This window comes from Tamandua tetradactyla, chromosome X (genome assembly GCF_023851605.1).
Source record: "Tamandua tetradactyla isolate mTamTet1 chromosome X, mTamTet1.pri, whole genome shotgun sequence".
Lineage (NCBI taxonomy): Eukaryota > Metazoa > Chordata > Mammalia > Pilosa > Myrmecophagidae > Tamandua > Tamandua tetradactyla.
In genome coordinates, this window is record NC_135353.1 from 113,679,453 (window position 1) to 113,700,334 (window position 20,882).

General features: G+C 38.9%; 1 protein-coding gene across 15 annotated transcripts in view; it reads left to right on the forward strand.

The window, feature by feature from the left end:
* PFKFB1 (6-phosphofructo-2-kinase/fructose-2,6-biphosphatase 1) overlaps positions 1-20,416 on the forward strand; it is a 128,538-nt gene extending 108,122 nt beyond the window's left edge. For all 15 annotated transcript variants that reach the window (XM_077145045.1, XM_077145046.1, XM_077145044.1 and 12 more), the window contains 5 exons: positions 1,175-1,279; positions 15,947-16,076; positions 18,578-18,640; positions 19,689-19,753; positions 20,123-20,416. In XM_077145045.1, the coding sequence (XP_077001160.1) occupies positions 1,175-1,279; positions 15,947-16,076; positions 18,578-18,640; positions 19,689-19,753; positions 20,123-20,182 (423 nt within the window). In that variant the 3' untranslated portion in view covers positions 20,183-20,416. The remainder of the gene's footprint in view (positions 1-1,174; positions 1,280-15,946; positions 16,077-18,577; positions 18,641-19,688; positions 19,754-20,122) is intronic.
* The last annotated feature ends 466 nt before the right edge of the window (positions 20,417-20,882 follow it).

The following is a 20,882-nucleotide window of genomic DNA, read 5'->3' on the forward strand; positions in this document are numbered from 1 at the left end:
TGGGGATTTCTCAGTGTACTTGGAAAGCTCTCGTGTGATCCTGAGGAACTCATTCTCTGAGCCCACAATTCCATCATTGGGTGCAGAAAGTATATTTTCCTAAGGCACATGCTAAAGTCGTTAGGAATTTACTAATTTTTGCTCTGAAATGTCTGTGGAAACCTGTTTCTTCATCTGCCAGAGGTCACAGAGTAGAAACTGGGAGAGGAGGGATGGTAAATGCTATAAAAATGGGGGGGGGTCTTGCTTTGGATGTGCACACACACGCATGCGCTTGCAAGAATAGTCAAAGATACTCACCACAGGTGTGCTCACACTGACACACATACACTTCACAGACACATGGATCCACTAGTCAGACAGGCACCCTCATTCACATCTATCAACCACATCTACACCATGCATGCAAACACATGCATACCAGAGACATACACACCTAGAGATGTATGGATACATTCACCATAGACATGTGTACATTTTTTGTATACATATACATTATGTTGGCACAGACATGCACGCAGTGCACACACATGAACTCAAGCACATTACCAAAAATTCACACAGACTTCTGACATGCATGTACTGTACACAGGGCCACTGATAGGCATATCCCTAGAGACATAATTGGGGACACTTACAGATACACATACCACAAACACACATACTGAGACCTACATAGAAAGACATACCACAGGGACACCCATATGAGTGTATACTCAGCTGCTCAGACACCCTGTACACACACAGTTACACACAACCACACTGCATATGCCAAGACAAGTATACATACAAACACAAGGCATAGGTCCTTAAACATACCACAGGCATACATCATATAAACACACTGTGCACACATCTGCAAACATAGTCCAAATCCTTATATATTTATAAAAACACATATATGTATAATATTTACCTACAGAGATGATCATAGCTAAACACCACAGATAGTCACTATACACTTAACCTGAACACATCAGATACATACACTCACTCTCCCACACAGCCACACATCTCATGTGCACACATACGTGCCCACTCTCATACAACAGGCACAAACCTAGAGTTGTGTTCACACAGACCTAGATGCTCATGGATTAGTGTTCCACAATCACTGGTCTCAGAACTATTGTAAAGACTTGTGGAGTTCTCCATATGAATACTTCTGTCTCAGGGTGTCTGTGAAGAGATGACCTATGAGGAAATCCAGGAACACTACCCTGAAGAGTTTGCACTACGGGACCAAGATAAATATCGTTACCGTTACCCCAAGGGAGAGGTAAAGTTTGAATGGGCAGCCTGGTTCCTAGGACTTCTCCCTAGTTCCTCCATTCCAACTGCCAGGATTCCAAAGTTTCCTAAACAGCTTTAGAAACAAAATAAAATGTATTCTGCTTTATTGTATAGCCGTTATCCCGTAAGACACATGACTTTCTGGCCCTTGGTTGTCTCAGATTCCTAGTTATAGGCTACAGATTCCTCTTTTTAAAAAGCTACATTTTTGTTTTTCCTTTCTGCTTTCAGGAAAACCCACTTTATCCTTGACCTTGTTTCTGGCAGTCCCTCACTGAAGGCTCTTAAAGTGGTTCACATGCTTTAATTTCCTGATATTTTGTTGCCAAGTTGCCTGAAGCTCCAGCCTCTCTGGGCACTTCCTTGGAGTCCCAAGGAAGAATAGCTAACAATTTAATCAACTGTATTGCCTCCAAATGAACTGGATTATCAGTTCTCTTTCCCCTTATGGGGTGAATCCTCACCCCTTTCAGTTTAGCTCCACTTATCTAGTTCCACACTTTAGAGTATTTATTTATCATACTCCATTTCTGATTTTAAAAAATCTGGGAACAAGTACCAGAAAAGCAAGACACCTGGGAAGATAGAATAATAGATATCTTGTTCATTTACATAGCACTTTCACATTTTTATCTTCATTCTCAAAAATGACATTATAAAGCCAATCTTAATTTGCCCTCATTTTACTTTATATATTTTGTGACTATGTTAATTAGATGCATAAAATTTTAAAACAATTCTATGTACTTAATGAATTGTACATTTTATTTTATTTTGTCATGACATAACCTTTTTTAACCTAATAATACTTTTTGCCAAAAAAAGTATTATAACTATATAAGATTTCTTCTGGTTACTGTTTACCTAGGTCATCTTCATCTATTCTTTTACATCCAATTTTCTGTGTATTTTTGTTTTGTATCTCTTGATTAAGTAGCTTATAATTTGATTTTGTTTCCTTAACACCAAACTGAAAATATTTTTTGAATGATGAATTTAGTCCATTTACTTTTATTGTAATTGCTGATTTATTTTAGTTTATTTCTATTACCTTGTTTTGAGCTCCATTTTTCTTTTTTAGCTTCTCCTGTCTTCTAAAGGATTGATAGACTTTTTACACCCATATATAAGTTTTGAGCTTTGATTCAGTTCTTTTAGAGGTTAGCCTTAATGTCTTTATTTGCATGATTAACAAAATCTAAAATCAATCAGTATCTCCACCCTTCTAAAACATTATAAACTTGAAAACTCTGGTCATTCTTTCTCTTAACTTTCATGTTAATTGTGTGCTGTATTTTATTTCAAACTTGAGTTTTAAGATCCAAATGAATTATTACTGTTGCTGTTATCATTATTATCTTATACAGGCAATGTTTATTTAGATTTAACTACAAGTTTACCAAAATCTTTGACCATTCTTTCTTCTCACATCTAAAGTCTTCCTTCTCACATCTAAAGTCTTCCTTCTGGGTTCAATTTTCATTTTCCTTTAGAAGTTTCTTTATTGAGGATCTGTTGGTAGTAAGCCCACACTTCTTTTTGTCTAAAATGAAGGATCCCTCAATTTTGAATGATACTCTAGCCGGGTATAAACTCTAAGTCAACAGTTGTTTACTATCAGCTTATTGAAGATACTTCCTTTAATATCTTCTGACTTCTTATGTGGGTATGAATTTTTTGATCAGTCTAATTGTTGTTCCTTTTATCTCTGATTGCTTTTAAAGTCTTCATATCTTTGTTATCTTTACGTTTCACTCTGATGTGTCTAGATATTGATCTCTTTTGATTTAGCCTTCTTGGGATTAGATGGATTCCTGAATCTGAGATTGGGATTCTTCAGAAATTCCAGAAAGTTCTCAGACATCATATCTTTAAATGTCCTATTCTCACATTCTTTCTATAATCTCCTTGTGAAAATACAATTAGATGTATGCTTGTCCTGCCTCTATCTTTCAGGTATCAACTTCTCCTTATTTTCCATCTCTGTGTCTCTTTGTGGAATTCTAGGTAATTTCTTCAGATCAGTCTTCTAACTCACTGTTTCTTAAGTTGTATCTGATATGTTGTTAGCATCATCCATTGAGTCTTTAATTTTGATGAATATATTTTTCATTTCTAGAAATTGTATTTGGTTCTTTTAAAATCTACCTAATATATCTGATATTATGTCATTTCATCCTTATATTTTTTATTAGAGAAGTTGTAGGTGTACAGAAATACCATGCAGAAAATATACAATTCCCATACACTTCTCTCTCACACACACAGTTTTCTTTATCAAAATTTTGCATTAATATATCTTTATTATAATTGATGAAACAATATTACTGTAATTATACTATTAACTATAGCCTATGGTTTACATTAGGGTTCATTCTTTGTGTTGTATAGTTCTATGTATTTCCCCTGTGAAATTACATACAACCTAAAATTTCCCATTTTATCTACTTTCAAATATATACAATTCAGTGGCATTAATTGCCTCCATCACCAACATCCATTACCAAAACATTCTGTCACCCCAAAACAAGTGCTGTGTGAATTAAATTATTAACTCCCCATTACCCACCCCACATGGCCCCTAGTAATCTATATTATAGCTTCTGACTTTCTGAATTTGTGTATTCTAATTATTTCATGTAAGGTAAATCATAAAATAACTGTCCTTTTGTGTCTAGCTTATTTCTCTCAACATGATGTCTCGAAGGTTCACCCGTGTTGTAACATGTATCAGAGCTTCATTTCTTTTTATGGCCAAGTATTATTCCATTGTATGTATATACCACATTTGTTTATCCACTCCTTTGTTGATGGACATTTGGGTTGCTTCAGCCTTTCAGAAATTGTGAATAATTGCGCCATGAACACTGGTGTATAAATATCTGTTTGAATACCTGCTTTCAATTATTTTCAATGTATACCAAGTAGTGGGATTGCCAGGCCATATGGTAATTCTATACTTAACTTTCTTTGGAATTGCCAAACTGTTTTGACACTGCCTGCACCATTTTACATTCCCACCAACTAGGTACAAGTGTTCCTATTTCTCCATATCATCTCCAAAACTTGTTATTTTCAATTTTTAATAGTAGTCATTCTAGTAGGGGTGAAAAGGTATTTCCTTGTGATTTTATTTTAATTTTTAAAATACTTTGTATTGAAAAATTGTGGGTTTAAAGATCAGTCATGAATAAAAAACAGGATTCCCATACTCCTTGCATTGATGTGGAGCATTTGTTACAATTTATAATAGCACATTATTATAATTGTACTATTAACTAAAATCCATAATTTAATTTAGAATTTACTGTCCATGTAGTATAGTTGCATGGACTATTCTTTAAATTTTTATTCTTTACCATACATACAATCCAACATTTCCCGTTTTAATTGATCCAGATATCTGTTTCAGTGCTTATAATTGTGTTCACAATCATCTGCTATCACCACCACCATCCATTACTAAAACATTTCCTTCATTTCAAATAAAAACCTTGTACATTTTAAGCCTTACCTTCCCTTTCCCTATACCTACTCTGTTCCTTGGTAACCTATATTCTAAGTTCCGACTCTATGAGTTTTCTTATTCTAATTGTTTCAAAATGAGTAGATCATACAATATTTTTCCTTTTGCGCCTGGCTTATTTCACTCAAGATGATGTCTTCAAGGTTTGTCGATTTGTCACATATATCAGGACTTCATTCCTTTTTTTGACTGAATAATATTCCATTGTGTGTATATGTATACATACACACACACTATATTTTGTGTATCCATTGGTTGATCAATAGTGAGTTGCTTCTCTCTTTGGCAATTGTGAATAATGCTGCTATGATCATCAGTGTGCAAATGTCTGTTTAAGTCCCTGTTTTCTATTCTTTTGTGTATATATCTGGCAGTGGAATTGCTGGGTCATATGGTAGCACTATACTTAGCTATTTGATGAACCTTCAAACTGTCTTCCAGAGAGGGTGTATATATTAGTCATGGATCTCTAGAGAAACAAAAATAGCAAGATATATCTGTAAATATGAGATTTTATTTTTAAAATATCTTATGCAACTATGGGGATGCACTATTCCAAATTCCATAGGGCAGGCCACTAGGTAGCAAGTCTGAAAAAGGACGTTGATGAAACTCTCCAAGAGAGACTGGCTGGCTGAAAAAAGTGAAAGTTCTCTCTTCCCCCTTGAAAGTATTCAACTGATTGGATTAAATCCAGCTGATTGAATTCTCTCATTACCAAGACACTCCTTGAGTTGATCATAATTGTAATTAGCCACAGATGCAATCAACTGACTGATGATTTAATATACGAGCATTCTTGTTTATTAAACAGCCATGAAATATCCTTGCAGTAATAGTTAGACCAGTGCTTGCTTACCCAGACAATTGGGCACCATCACCTGGCCAAGTTGACATAAGAACCTATCACAATGCACCATTTTATGTTGCCACCAGCAATGGATGTGTGTTCCCATTTCTCACACTTGTTATTTTCTTTTGTTCTTTTATAAAATAGCAGCCATTTTAGTGGGTGTGAAATGGTATCTCATTTTGGGTTTGATTTGCATTTCCCTGATGGCTAATGATGTTGAGCATCTTTTCATGTACTTTTTTGGCCTTTGCTATACATTCTTTGGAAAGATATCTGTTGAAATCTTTTGCCCATTTTTAAGCTAGGTTATTTGTCTTTCTGTTATTAAGTTGAAGGATTTCTTTATATATTCTGGATATTAATCCTTTATCAGATATGTGGTTTCCAAATATTTTCTTCCATTATACACATTGCTGTTTTACTTTCATGATAAAGTCCTTTGAGGAACAAAAGTTTTTAATTTTTATGAGGTCCCATTTTTCTATTTCTTCTTTCATTCCTTGTGCTTTGGGTGTAAAGTCTAAGAAATTATTGCCTGACACAAAATCCTGAAGATGCTTCTTTCCTATGTTTTCTTCTAGGAGTTTGATGATTCTAGCTCTTATAGTAAGGTTTATGATAGATTTTGAATTGATTTTTGTATATGGTGTGAGATAGGGGTCCTCCTTCCTTTTTATGCAAATGGAGATCCAGTTTTCCCAGCAGCATTTGTTGAAGAAAATATTCTTTCCCGGTTGAATGGTCTTTGCCACTTTGTCAAAAATCAGTCAGCCATCAAAGTGAAGGTTGATTTCTGAGCACTCAATTCTATTCCATTGGTCTATATGCATGTCCTTGTCTGAGTATCATGCTGTTTTGATTAGCATGGCTGTGTAATAAGTTGTAAGATCAGAAAGTGTGAGTCCTCCAATTTTATTCTTTTTTTCAAGATGGCTTTAGTTATTCCAGCTCCCTTACCTTTCCATATAAATTTGATGATTCACTTTTCCATTTCTGAAAACAAGTTTGTTGGAAATTTGACTGGGATTATACTGAATCTATAAATTACAGTTTATCTTAAGAATATTCAATTTTCCAATTGTGAACAAAGAATGTCCTTTCATTTGTTTTGGTCTTCTTTGATTTATTTTAGCAATGTTTTGTAGTTTTCTGTGTACAAGTCCTTTATATCCTTGATTATAGTTATTCCTAGATATTTGATTCTTTCAGTTGCTATTGTGATTGGAATTTTTGTCTTGATTTCTTCTGCAGGCTGTTCATTGCTTGGGTATAGAATCATTACTGATTTTTGCATGTTAGTCATGTACCCCATCACTTCGCTGAATTCACTTATTGGATCTGGGAGCTTTGTTGTGGATTTTCAGGGTTTTCTGTATAGAGAGAGGATCATATAATCTGCAAGTAGGGAAAGTTTTACTCCTTCCTTTCCAATTTTGATGCCTTTTATTTCTTTTTCTTGCCTGAGTGCTTTGGCAAGAACTTCCAGTACAAATGCTGAATAACAGTGGTGAAATTGGGCATCCTTGTCTCATTTCTGATCTCAGAGGAAAAACTTTCAGCCTCTCACCACTAAGTAGGATGTTAGCTGTGGAATTTTCATATGTGCCCTTTATGATATTGAGGAAGTTTCCTTCTGTTCCTAGTGTTCAAAGCGTTTTTATCAAGAAGCAGTGCTGTATTTTGCCAAATGACTTTTCTGCATCAGTTAAGATGATCAAGTGTTTTTTCCTTCATTGTGTTAATGTGGTGTATTACATTAATTGATTTTCTTATGTTGAACCAATCTTGCATACCTAGGATAAATCTGACTTGATCACGGTGTATAATTCCTTTTTTGTGATGTTGGATTCAGTTTGCTGGTATTTTGTTGAGGAATTTTGCATCTATAGTCATAAGAAATATCATTCTGTAGTTTTCCTTTCTTGTGGTGTTTTTTTTTTTTTTTTTCGCTTTTGTTGACCTTGTAGAATGAGTTTGGGTGTGTTACATCCTCTTCAATTTTTGGAAACATTTGAGCAGAATTTGAGTTAAGCCTTCTTGAAATGTTTGGTGTAATTTCCCTGTGATGCCATGATGTTCAATGCTTTTCTTTGTTAGGAGATTTCTGATAACTGATTCACTCTCTTTTATAGTAATTGACTTGTTCAGATCTTCTATTTCTTCTTGAGTCAGTGCAGTTAGTTTGTGTATTTCTGAGAATTTGTCCTTTTCATCTAGGTTATCCAATTCATTGGCATGCAATTGTTCCTAGTATCCTCTTGCCGTCTTTTTATTTTAGTGGGATTGGTAGCAATGTCCCCCTTTTCATTTCTTACTTTCATTATGTGCATCCTCTGTATAATTTTCTTTGTCAGTCTACCTAAAGGTGTGTTGATTTTATTGAGCTTTTCAAAGAACCAGCTTTTGGTTTGATGTTTTTCTCTATTGGTTTGTTTGTTTGTTTTCTGTTTCATTTATCTCTGCTCTAATACTTAATTCCTTCCTTCTGCTTACTTTGGGTTTAGTTTGCTTTTCTTTTTGTAGTTCTTCCAGTTTTGAGGTTAGATCTCTGATTTGAAGTCCTTCTTCTTTTTCAATGTAAACATTTACAGCTTCTAATTTCCCTTTCAACTCTGCCTTCAATGCATCCCATGTATTTTGATATGTTTTAGTTTCATTTTCATTCACCTAAAGATATTTCTTAATTTCCTTTGTAATATCTCTTTAATCCATTGATTGTTAAAGAATACGTTGTTTAATTTCCACACATTTGGGGACTTTCCAGTTCTCCCTCTATTTAGTTATTGATTTCTAGCTTCATTCAGTTGTGGTCAGAGAATATATACTGTATGTTTCAGTTTGCTAAAGCTGCTTTAGCAAAGCAAAATGGATTGGCTTTTACAAAGGGGATTTATTAGGTTACAAATTTACCATTCTAAGGCCATCAAAATGTTCACATCAAGGCATCAACAAAAGGAAAGAAATGCTGATCTTTTCCAGGGTTTTTCTGTCATATGGGAAGTCACATGGCAATGTCTTCTGATCCCTCTTGCCTGGGTTACTTTTCAAAATAGCTCTCTTAGCTCCTGTGGGTCATTCTGGCCTCTATTAGGGCATTTTCCCTCTCTGAGTTTTTGTGGCGCCTCTCTTAAGCCTCTCCGGGGCAAACTCGGAATTTCATCTCTTAGTTTAGCATCTCCTGGGGCGTTTTCTGTCTCTAAGCATCTGCACTTTCTCCAAACTGGCTCCCACTTAAGGGGCTCCAGTAAGTGAGGTTCTCTGGGGGTGATTCTTAGGCCTAAGTATAGGTAGTCTTAGCTTCTTTTTTGCAGGAATAAGTTTCATAATGGCAAGCCCAAAAGATCAAGGGCTTAGTTTATTAAATAGGGGGTCCGTAATGCTTTCAAGAACATCTTGAGTTTCCAGGTAGGGATGTTTAATATTTCCATATTTCCCCCTCTGTCCCTCAAGAGGACTTTGCAAGTACTTTTTAAATTTCTGCCTGAATTTCTCTAGGATGATTCAGGGTACTACATTAACCTATACAAAATAATAACATCTCTATCATTCCCTGTTCAATCTTCCATGTAACTATGGTGTTTGAATAAACTGACCATACAGGTTAAATTAGATAGTGTGCTACAGAAAATGTAAATTTTTTACCAAATGAGCATCTCTTCCTTTGGTTTCACACTTCACAGAAGTTGAAGTTTTAAAATACAGACAGTATCATCCTTTACCCTGAATTCTGATTTACCTTAGTCCTTACTACATCAGCCTCATTCATATCTCTAATTGGAGCCTGATCTCTAACAGTTAAATTTATTCCTAAATATTTTATTCTTTTGGTTGCTATTGTAAATGGAATTTTTCTTGATTTCCTCATCAGTTTGTTCTCATTATTGGATAGAAACACTACTGAGTTTTTGGTATTGATCCTTTACCCTGTCACTTTGCTCTACTCAATTATTAGCTCTAGTAGCCTTGCTGTAGATTTTTCAGGATTTTCAACATATAGTTCCATGTCATCTGCAAACAGTGAGAGTTAAACTTCTTTTTTTTTCCAATGTGGATGCCTTTTTTTCTTTTTCTTGTCTGATTGCTGTGGCTATAACCTCCAACAGAATGTGGAATAGCGATGATGACATTGGGCATCCTTGTCTTGTTCCTGATCTTAGAGTGAAAGCTTTCAATCTTTCCCCAATGAGATTGATGATAGTTGTATGCTTTTCATATAGTCCCTTTATCATGTTTGAAAAGTTCCCTTCTTTTCCTATCATTTGAAGTATTTTCATCAAGAGAGGATGTTGATTTTTTTCAAATACCTTTTCTGCACTACTTGAGATGATCATGTGGTTTTTCCACTTTAAATTCTTGATACGGTGTACTACATTAATTGATTTTCTTATGTTGAACCCAGCCCTACATACCTGGAATAAATCCCATGTGGTCATGGTGTATAATTCTTTTTATGTGCTTGTGGACTCGATTTGCAGGGTTTTTTTTTTTTTGAGGATTTTTCTGTCTATATTCATTAAATAAATTGGCCTGTAATTTTCTTTTCTTGTAGTATCTTTGTATTGCTTGGGTATTAAGGTGTTGTTGAGTTCATAGAATGAGTGTTCTAGTTTGCTAGCTGCTGGAATGCAATATACCGGAAATGAAATGGCTTTTAAAAAGGGGAATTTAATGAGTTGCTAGTTTACAGTTCTAAGGCCCAGAAAATGTCCCAATTACAGAAAGTCTATAGAAATGTCCAATCAAAGGCATCCAGGGAAAGATACATTGGTTCAAGAAGGCCGATGAAGTTCAGGGTTTCTCTCTCAAGTGAGAAGGCACATGGTGAACACAGTCACAGTTTCTCTCTCATCTGGAAAGACACATGGTGAACATGGTCAGGGTTCCTCTCTCATCTGGAAGGCACATGGCAAACATGGCATCATCTGCTAGCTTCTTCACCTGGCTTTCTTTTTCATGAAGCTCCCCAGGAGGCATTTTCCTTCTTCATCTCCAAAGGTCACTGGCTGGTGAACTCCACTTCTCGTGGCTATGTCGTTCTGCTCTGCTCTGTCTGAATCTCCTCCTTTCTCCAAAATGTTTTCTCTTTTATAGAACACCAGAAACTTATCAAGACCCACCCAAATGGGTGGAGACATGTTGTCACTTAGTCCAGTTTAACAACCACTCTTGACTAAATCACATCATCCAGGGAGATGATCTGATAACAGTTTCAAACTTACAGTATTGAATAGGGACTATTCTACCTTTATGAAATGGGATTTTGATCAAAACATGCTTTTCTAGTGTCCATACATCCTTTCAAACCAGCACAATGAGTTAGGTAGCTTTCCCTCCTCTCCAATTTTTTAAAGAGTTTTGGCAGGATTCGTACTAATCCATTCTTGAATGCTTGGTGGAATTCACATATGAAGCCATCTAGTCATAGACTTTTCTTTTGGGAGGAGCTTCTTAATGACTGCTTCAATCTCTCTACTTGTGATTGATTTGTTGAGGTTGACTGTTTCTTCTCAAACCAAGGTTGGTTATTTATGCCTTTCTAGGAAGTTGTCCATTTCATCTTCATTGTCTTTGTTTATTAGCATTTAGTAGCTCTTAGTATCCTCTCATTGCCTCCTTTATTTCTGTGGGATCACTGATTATGTTCCCTCTTCCATTTCTCATTTTATTTATTAACATACTATCTCCTTTTTTTGTCAGCCTAGCTAAGGGTCCATTAATTTTATTGATTTTCTCAAAGAACCAATTCTGTGTTTTTTTATTTCCTCAATTGTTTACATATTCTCAGTTTCATTTATTTCTGCTTTAATCTTCATTATATTTCTTTCCTTTTCTTTGCTTTGGGGTTAGTTTGCTGTTCCTTCTCTATTTCTTCCATGTGAACAGTTAATTCCTTGATTTTTGCTCTTTCTTCTTTTTTTAATACAGGCATTTAAGGCAATAAATTTCCCTCTCAGCACTGCCTTTGCTGCATCCCATAAATTTTGATATGTTGTAATTTCATTTTCATTTGCCAAGAGATACTTATTTCTCTTGTAACTTCTTCCTTGACCCACTGGTTGTTTAAGAGCGTGTTATTAGCCTCCGTACATTTTTGAATTTTCTGGCTCTCTATTATTGATTTCCAACTTCACTCCATTATGAGTGAAGAAAGTGTTTTGTATTATTTCATTCTTTTAAAATTGATTGAGATTTGCTATGTGACCCAGCATATAGTCTATCTTTGAGAAGGATCCATGAGCACTTGAGAAAAACATGGGTATTGTGCTGTGTTGGGTGTAATGTTCTGTAAATATCTGTTAAGTCCAGTTCATTTATCATATTATTCAAAATCTCTGTTTCCTTATTGGTCCTCTATCTAAATGTTATATCCATTGAGGAGAGTGGGAAATTGACATCTCCAACAATTATGGTAGAGGTGTCTAATTCTCCTTTCAGTGTTGTCAGTATTTGCCTCACGTATTTGGAGCACTCTGGCTCGGTGCATAAATATTTATGATTGTTATGTTTTCTTGCAGAATTGTTCCTTTTATTAACGTAGTGTCCTTCTTTGTCACTTTTAACTGTTTTACATTTGAAGTGTAATCTGTCAGATGTTAGAATAGCTACTCTTGCTTTTTCTGGTTGTTGTTTGCATGAAATATCATTCCCCAGCCTTTCGCTTTCAAACTATTTTTGTCCTTGTATCTAAAGTGAGTCTCCTGTAGACAGCATATAGATGGGTCCTGGTTTTTCATCCATTCTGCCATCTATGTCTTTTTATTGGGGAGTTTAATCCATTAACATTTAATGTTGTTACTGTAGAGCCAGTTTTTCTTCTACCATTTTTTCTTTTGAATTTTATATATCATATCTAATTTTTTTCTCTTTTTACCTACTGATAGTCTTCATTTCTACACCCTTTCCCACACCTCTCTCTCTCTCTCTGCCTTTTCCTATCTGCCTGTAGTGTTCCCTTTATTATTTCTTATAGAGTTGGTCTCTAGTTACAAATTCTCTCAGTGACTATCTTAAGATATTTTAATCTCGTTTTTGAAGGACAGTAGTGTTAAAATATAATTCTTCGTTGGCAGTTTTTATCTTTCAGAATCTTAAATATATCATACCACTGCCTTCTCAGCTCCATGGTTTCTGCTGAGAAATCCACACATAGTCATATTGAGCTTCCCTTGTGTGTGATGGATTGCTTTTCTCTTGCTGCCTTCAAAATTCTCTCTTTGTATTTGACATTTGACAATCTGATTCTTAAGTGTCTCATGAATATGTCTATTTGGATCTATTCTGTTTGGGGTATGTGGCACCTCTTGGATCTGTAATTTAATGTCTTTCATAAGAGATAAGAAATTTTTGGTGTTTATTTCCTCCATTGGTCTTTCTGCTCCTTTCCCCTTCACTTCTCCTTTGGGACACCCACAACATCTATATCCATGTGCTTCATTTGCCTTTGAATTCCCTGAGACCCTGCTAACATTTTTCCATTCTTTTCCCTATCTTTTCTGTTGTGTGTAGGATTTCAAATGTCGAGCCCTTTCATTCACTAAGCCTTTCACCTGCCTCTTCAAATATATTGTGGTATATATTTCCATTTTTTCTTCTCTTCTATTGTGAATCTCTTCACAATAAGAATCTCTTCATTCTTATACATTCTATGATTTTTCTCAAACTTTTACATTTTTCTTTATGTTCCCAATATCTTCTTTATATCCTCCCTCAACTCATGGATTTGGTTTTGATGAGATTTTGCACGTCTGTTCAAACATCCTGAATTATTTGTTTCAATTCCTTTATCTCATATTAACTGCTGGCTTGGTCCTTTGACTGGACCATATTTTTGATTTTCCTAAAATGATTCATTATTTTCTGGTGGCATCTAGCATTTGATTTCCTTTGTTTATTCTGGTTTTCACTCTTTTTCCTAAGATTTTCATGCTGGATGATTTTGTTCTCTATCTGTTCTTTGACATTCAGTTCAACTTATTCTAGACCATAGCATAGGTTCTGTTTTACTGACCAGAATTTTTTCAATTCTTGGTTTTCTGTTTCCCTGCCTATATTGAGCACTTTCTTTTTTTGAGGAGAGTCTCCTCAGATATTATCAACCCCAGTCAGACTTTCCCAGATGGGTGAGGCCCACGTCTCATGAGAAGAGAGTCACCAGCACCAGTTATCCCTGAAGGTGAGATCCAGCAGGTTGTCAGACTTTTGTATGACGCTTCTAGACTCTGTGCTTTTCCTATCCTGCCCAGTATGTGGCACTTGTCTCTCTGCAGCTTCCCACCAGAATAAAGTGATGTGGTGCCTTTAATTTCAGCAGACCCTCCCTGCCAGGGTTGTGGTTGATACAGGAAGCTTTAGCAGGCAGCTTTGGTTGCTTCTGTTTTCTAGCCCCTGGGGCCTGAATTTCCTGAAAGAGGGCCTCCACTTGAGCTGGGCCCCATCCCTTTTCTTGGTCAAGATATGTCCGTTATGGAATTAACCCTTTTTACCTGACTATTACTTTGTCTCTCAGACATGCCTTAGTTCTGCTTTTGCCTGGGACGGTGCTAGAGCCTGAGAGTGGTTACAGTTCTATCTAATGAGCTGTTAAGAGGTTAAAAAAAAAAAAGTCAAAAAGTCTTTTCAGAGCCAGATCCCTGCTCACCAGATTTACCAATCAAGAGCTTGAGTTGTTATGTGGCTCCACGTATTGCTAGGCTCTATGTGCTCCCTTTTCTTGGGGTCCAGCCCTTTTCCATGGTTTTGTGCTGTCCAATTCAAATAGCCTCTGGTTTGGGTTTTTTTTTTTTTCTTTCATCTCTGCCCCCTCTCTGCCAGGGCAAAAACTCCTGGTTCCTTTAGTGCTTATTCCAGGTTTATTTGAGCTCAGGGCCTGTTTTCAGTAGTCAGAATTTGTTAATTAATTCTGCAATTGGAGCTTAGTTGAGCTAAGTCCTTGCTGTTACTAAAATATTTCCTTTCCTCTTGGGGGAAACCAGCCTGCTGTGCCTGTTGGTTTAAGGCACCAGCCTCCATGGCTTAGGAGACTTACAGTTCTGTGTGGTATCTCAGCCATTCCATCTGTACCTGACTGGTGTACACTGTGTGTCAAGTCACTGATGTCCCCCCAGCAGTTGTTCCATACAGTTCCTGGCTATTTACTAGCTACTATGGAGTACAAACTAAATTCCACACCTCGCTATACTGCCATCTTGCCCCACCTACTTCTTCTGCTGCTTGGGAGTTGTGAATAATGCTGCTATGAATATTGGTATACAAATATCTGTTTGAGTCTCTGGTTTCAATTATTTTAGGTACATACCTAGAAGTGGAATTGCTAGGTCATATGGTAATTCTATCAGACATATTTATTTTAGGTTGTACAGCCTTTATCTTAAGGTTTTAGAGTTTTCTTCTTATTGTTTTGCTTACTCTCCCTCATGGTAGCTTATTTCTATGTGTGTTATAGGAACTCAGGTTGGCAAAAATTTATCTATGAGAATCCCATGCCCTTGAGTTGAGAGAATTCAGAGAATTTCCATTTCCTCCTTTTAGGCACCCCTGGGAGCTAACAACTTGGGACCATTTTTTATTAAGCTCTCAGCTTGGCATTTCTAAACTACTTAGGTAGTATAATTTTGAACCACTTAAGGGTAAGCTGTGGTTATGCATCCTTAGAAGAGGTTTTTTGCTAATTTTCTTTCACCATTAGCCAAGCAGAGGCAGAATCATTTCTTTTTGCCTTTGCCTATGGATGAATAATCTATACTTTCATTAAGCCTATAGCCCTGTGAGCATCTCAGATTTATATGGAGGCCTCAGTCCCAACTCCCCACCTTGTACATACCCAAGGCCTTTTCTCCTCCTTCTATAAAGTTTTTAAAACCCAACTCTCTTGGTTACAGAGATTGGAAAATCCCTCCAGGTCAGCTATGGCTAATACATCCACTTACCACTTACCACCTTTTCAAGGTTTTTCTTTATTTTGGCATCCTATGAATTTCCCTTCTTTTTCAGCCATGCAGTCAAGAAGCCATTAATATTTTATCTAGCTTTTTCAGATGTTTTATAAGAGAAATTATATTATTATTGTTATCTAGTCCACTATATTGATTGCCCCCATTTAACAGATTAGAAACTAAGACCCTAAGAAGAGAGTGAATTGCCTAAGGTCATACTGCTGGGGTAACATTGAGCTGACACCATAACTAAATTTTTCTGAGTCCCAGTTTAGAGATACTCCTCTCTGGAAAAATGTTTCTCATCTTCCTTTCTTACCTAAGTGTTTTTCTCACCTTTAGTCTTATGAAGATCTGGTTCAGCGACTGGAGCCAGTTATAATGGAGCTAGAGCGACAGGAGAATGTACTGGTGATCTGCCATCAAGCTGTCATGCGGTGCCTATTGGCCTACTTCCTGGATAAGAGCTCAGGTATCCCCTCATCTCTATTCTGACACATGGTGAGCTGGATGTGATTTGAGGCTCTGACACCAACACTTTGTGCTTTATCTTGGTGGATAAACAGTGTCTAGAATCTGAATGTTTCAGTTAATATTCTTGTTCTATCACATACTGGCTGTATGACCTTTGGCAAATTACTTTAAACTCTCCAGCCTCAGATTCCTCACCTGTATAATGAGAAGAATAATGGTGAGTTTTAAAGAAGTCAACATAAGACAGTTCATGACACATAATACGGGCTGTATAAGTGTTAGCTGCTCTTAGTAGTATTAGTAAGCTAAAGTCTTCAAAGCCAACATTAATGGTCTGCCTCAAACTTAAAAATCTGAGCCAGCATTTCTCTGGAGCATGCTGTCATCAGGTGGTAGCGGGGTCTGTCAGGCTACATGATCCTGATTATAGTTTCTGTCTTTGCTGTAAGGATAATTTCCCCAAGACGGTGATATTTGCATTAAAATTTTTTTCAAATACTTTGTTTTTTATAAAATGTCTAGACATTGTATTTGCATAATACTATCTATTGCTTACATACATTGAACTGCAAAGTTGGGCAGGTAGCCTGGGCTATTGTGTGACCTACAGGTGTGAGGATCTATTTTTAATGTGCCTGCTGAAGTGTTGGCATTTCAAGGTATTTTGAGGGTGCGTGAAGATAATGGAAAATGATATTTGAACTCTGCAATGTCCTGTAAACTTGGATCTTTTTCACAATGCTAGCTTCAAAATAAAGAGTGTACGTAATGAGGAGTCATCCAGAATTGAAACCCAGAAAATTTGGGAGATTGACATTGGGCAAGTCATTTCCTTTGCCTGCTCCTCAGTTTCCTCTCTGGTAAAAGGTGATGGAGTATGGGGTAGGGGTTTTTGGGTGGCTAGATTTCTGATACTGTTTGCATCTCTACTGTTTGGCACTATCTTTTGAAACTTAGGCAGGCATAATAACCCCCATTTTCTGGATGAGAAAATGGGGGCTCAGAGGTGACGTGACGTGCCCAAGTTCAGAGGACTCCAACTGGCAAGGTTAGGATTTGATCCCAGGTGCATTCCAGAGGTCCTCCCTGCTCAGATATGAGTGGAGCATGTGGGGGGCATGTGTCCTCCTGTTCCTATACTACTTTATTCACTTCTTGCATATGCTCATGCACAGGGTCACATCAGCTGCCCACAATTGCCCTGGGATCTGAGCACGGCAGGACAGATGTTCTTACTTACTCCCATGACTCAGGTGAAGAAGCTGAGGTTCAGAAGGATGATGTGACAAAGATTGCAGACCCACAGAACCTCAGAGCCAGGGCCCCCTCAGAGAACTCTAGTCCAATCCTGTGCTATGAGAGATGGGAAGGGCCAGAGAGAGAAGAGGTCACTTTTTGAGGCAGTGGCAGAGCTGAGTCAGAGATCTCAGGCAAGTCGTTTCCATTTTCTGAGTTTGTTTCCTCATCTGTACAAGGGGCAGCAGTGAACTCCTCAGAGTGAGCGAGGATAGAATGAGATAGGGAACAATGAGTGCTTGGCACAGGGCCTGATGATGATGATGACAAAGATGGGGAAGAGAAGCAGGACAGCTGCCCAGGGAAACACCAAATCCAAAGTCTCAGGAGGCTGGGAAGGCAGGAGGATGGGGCAGGCCTTAAAAGCCAAGGATGAACCTAAGGGGCAGGAAAGCCATAGGGGTAGAATTTTGGCTAAAGGACAAGAGAAAGGGAGTTGTATATGCATCCTGGGTGGCTGGGTGGGTGTTTGTAGTGGAGGGGAGTAGATGGGCGTGTCACCCCAAGACACCCTGAGGCCCTCGAGGGCAATGGCAGCAGTCTGCTTTGGGCAGAGAATGCATCCCAGCCTCAGGAAGGCCTGAGTTTGAGTCCTGGCTCTGCCACTCCCTGGCTTTCTGACTTTAGTTAAGTGTCTTGCCCTCTTGGAGCCCTCAGATTCCTGATCCACAGAAAGGCCTAATTGTCCCCTTCTCTCAAGGCTGCTTTTGAGGAGTCAGAGCAGGCCTGGGCTGGGGAGAAAGCTTTGGAAGCCACTGAGTGCCATGTACCCCTCCTTCAGGGACCCAAGCACATAGTAGAGTTCCAGGAAACACTGCTGTGGGCCTTTGTGGTGAGGGAACCTGTGGAAAGACCAAGGCTATTGGTGGGTGGGAAGCCTGGCTTGGCCTCACGTTTGCCCAGTTAGTGAGGACGTTAACTATCACCAAAATGGCCACCCTGACCCTCCTGTGGGGCCCACAATCTGACCACATTCCCTAGGGCCCTCTTTCTTTCCCACTCCTAAGAACTCCCTTTCTGCCCTCTTCCTCCCTGCCCAACCTTCTGTCAGCACAGCAGAGTGTGGAAGAGTCGGCCCCTGGTGTGATGAGGCAGCCCCGGGAAAGGGGACATAGAAGGGAAGAGCCCTGAAAGCCTGCAGGCTAGGGTGGCAGTGCTCTCCCCAGCACTGTTCATCTCTGATGGCTGCCTTCTCTTTTCCAGATGAGCTGCCATATCTCAAGTGCCCTCTGCACACTGTGCTCAAACTGACACCTGTGGCTTATGGTGAGTGTTCCCATCTCATCCAAGGAGGGGCACATGTGCACAGCAGCGTCCTGGGGGACGTTAACTTGGTGGGTAGTTGGTGGAGGTGAGACTGGGGTTACTAGGATGAGATCAGTGAAGGACCGGGATGCCTCAAAATCTGGGACCTGGCCCCAACTTTCTCTGTTTCTGCAAGAGCACCAAGCTGCAGAAGGGGTTACACACAGCAAGAGATGAGTTTCATAAGTTTGGTTGGATGGGGGATGGACAAGGTGAAGGACATGTGCAGATGGGACTGAGAGTCCCAAAGGAGAACAAGGGAACAACTATAGATTAGGTACAGATGAAAGAATGTCCTCAAAGACCAGCCTGGGAAGATTAGACTCTGTCCTGGGCCATTAAGCAGCCATGAAAGGTCCATGAGCAGGGAAGGGAGAAAATCAAATCTGTTTTGGGGTGTGAACAGGGCAGACCAGCATACTGAAGCTTAGAGTGGGGTGCAATCCATGGGGATGGAGTTAAGGAGGCTTCCATAGGAATTGGGCCTCTGGGAACCCCTAGGTCCCATTGCTGTCTCCATCTTTCTTCTTCAAGCTCCCTAGAACTCCCTTATTACCTTCGACAACTCTGATGTGGCCTTAACACATTGTTCTGAAAATATATTTTACTTGAGACTAACTGTTCCAAAGCAGTGGCCTCAGATCTTTTACCACTTCAGTACCTAATATGGCTCTGAGGATCCATAGAGCTCCATCAATAGCATATAGATTAGATTGCTATATCACAGACCACCAAAACTGGGAGATCATCTCCTCCTGTGTTTACAAATAAGCACCCAAGACTCAGAGAACTCAGAGACTATCAGGAGCAGAGGTAGGAGGACTACCTTTCTACTACTTCTTGGGTCTGGGTTCTTTCTCACATACCACATAGATAATCTCTCTTCAGAGCAGTCACAGCCTGCACACAGTGGGAAATTGGGGTGTAGTTGGTGATGGGGAGGGGGACAACACCTCAGGGAAGCCCTGTGATCACTTGGGGACTTGCTGATGGGTTGTTCTTTTCTGAGGCTGCAAAGTGGAGTCCATCTACCTGAATGTAGAAGCAGTGAACACACACCGGGAGAAGCCTGAGGTAGGTGGGGGACTTCTGTGGCTTAAGCTAGCTGTGGACACAGCACATGGTAAAAGCCCTCCTCCCCAAAGAAAGTTACCTCCTTGCCAGTCCCAAAGTCTCGGTGTTTCTCACCAACCTATAGAATAAGCAGCACCCAGAAATGAAGGAATCACAGCCCAAACCTGACATCATAGAAATGGAGAGTTACAGTAGCACCTGTCAAAAAAGGCCTCAGGCTGAGATTTTCTCCAGGCATTCTTGAGGGAGGTTCAGCATTCAGGCCTAGCTGAAAGAGGGGAGCCTGACTGTGAGAACAAGATACAGGGGAGGGCCTGGGGCTCTACACTGCTGTCTTCTTCCTATTAACCCTAGACTCTCTCCTGTCAGAATGTGGACATCACCCGGGAGCCTGAGGAAGCCCTCGACACAGTCCCTGCCCACTACTGAGTAGTTCTCAGGAGGTCCAACTGTTGTATACCTTTTGGAGAACCTATTGCTGCTCCTTCCTGAGAAGACTACAGCCTTGGTCTCACTGAGAAACCTGTTTCCAGTGAAGAAGTTCTTAGCTGTTCCAAAAACAGATCTTGACCACAACGAAAGGAACTGGCTAGCTCTGGATGAAACTTTGTTTTTAATTCCTATTCCCTTATCAATAAAGACTTAGAGGTGATCATTGTGAAACCTTTTCCATTGTTCTTAAGATCCTGACCTTGTAATGTGGCTCTGGCATTGCAGGGGTAGGAAAGGAGTGAGGATTTCCTGGAGGGAAGAGTTCTGGGATAGTTCTTCTAAAGATGGGGGAGGAGAGAGGCCTTGTTTCTTGGAGGGCAGTCTTCTCTTCTCCAGCTCTTGATGCCGCTATCCTGAGTGATTTCACTGTCCATAGGAATGATCCAGCCAATTTGCTGGCTTCCCAGGTCCATAAGCCCCTCAATTTCAGTGACCATCTCCTCCTCTTCAGTCACCTACTCCATGGACCTTGGCATCATCTAAACTTCTCCCACTCAGACCTCCCCCTCTATCTTTCTATTTATACCCAAACTTCTCAAATTGAAACTATACTTACTGTCTAGTCCCTTCTCCCTCTTCTTTCTGCTTCAGGCCCACACCCCTCCATATTTTTACTCAGGCTACTGTCCCCTTGCCT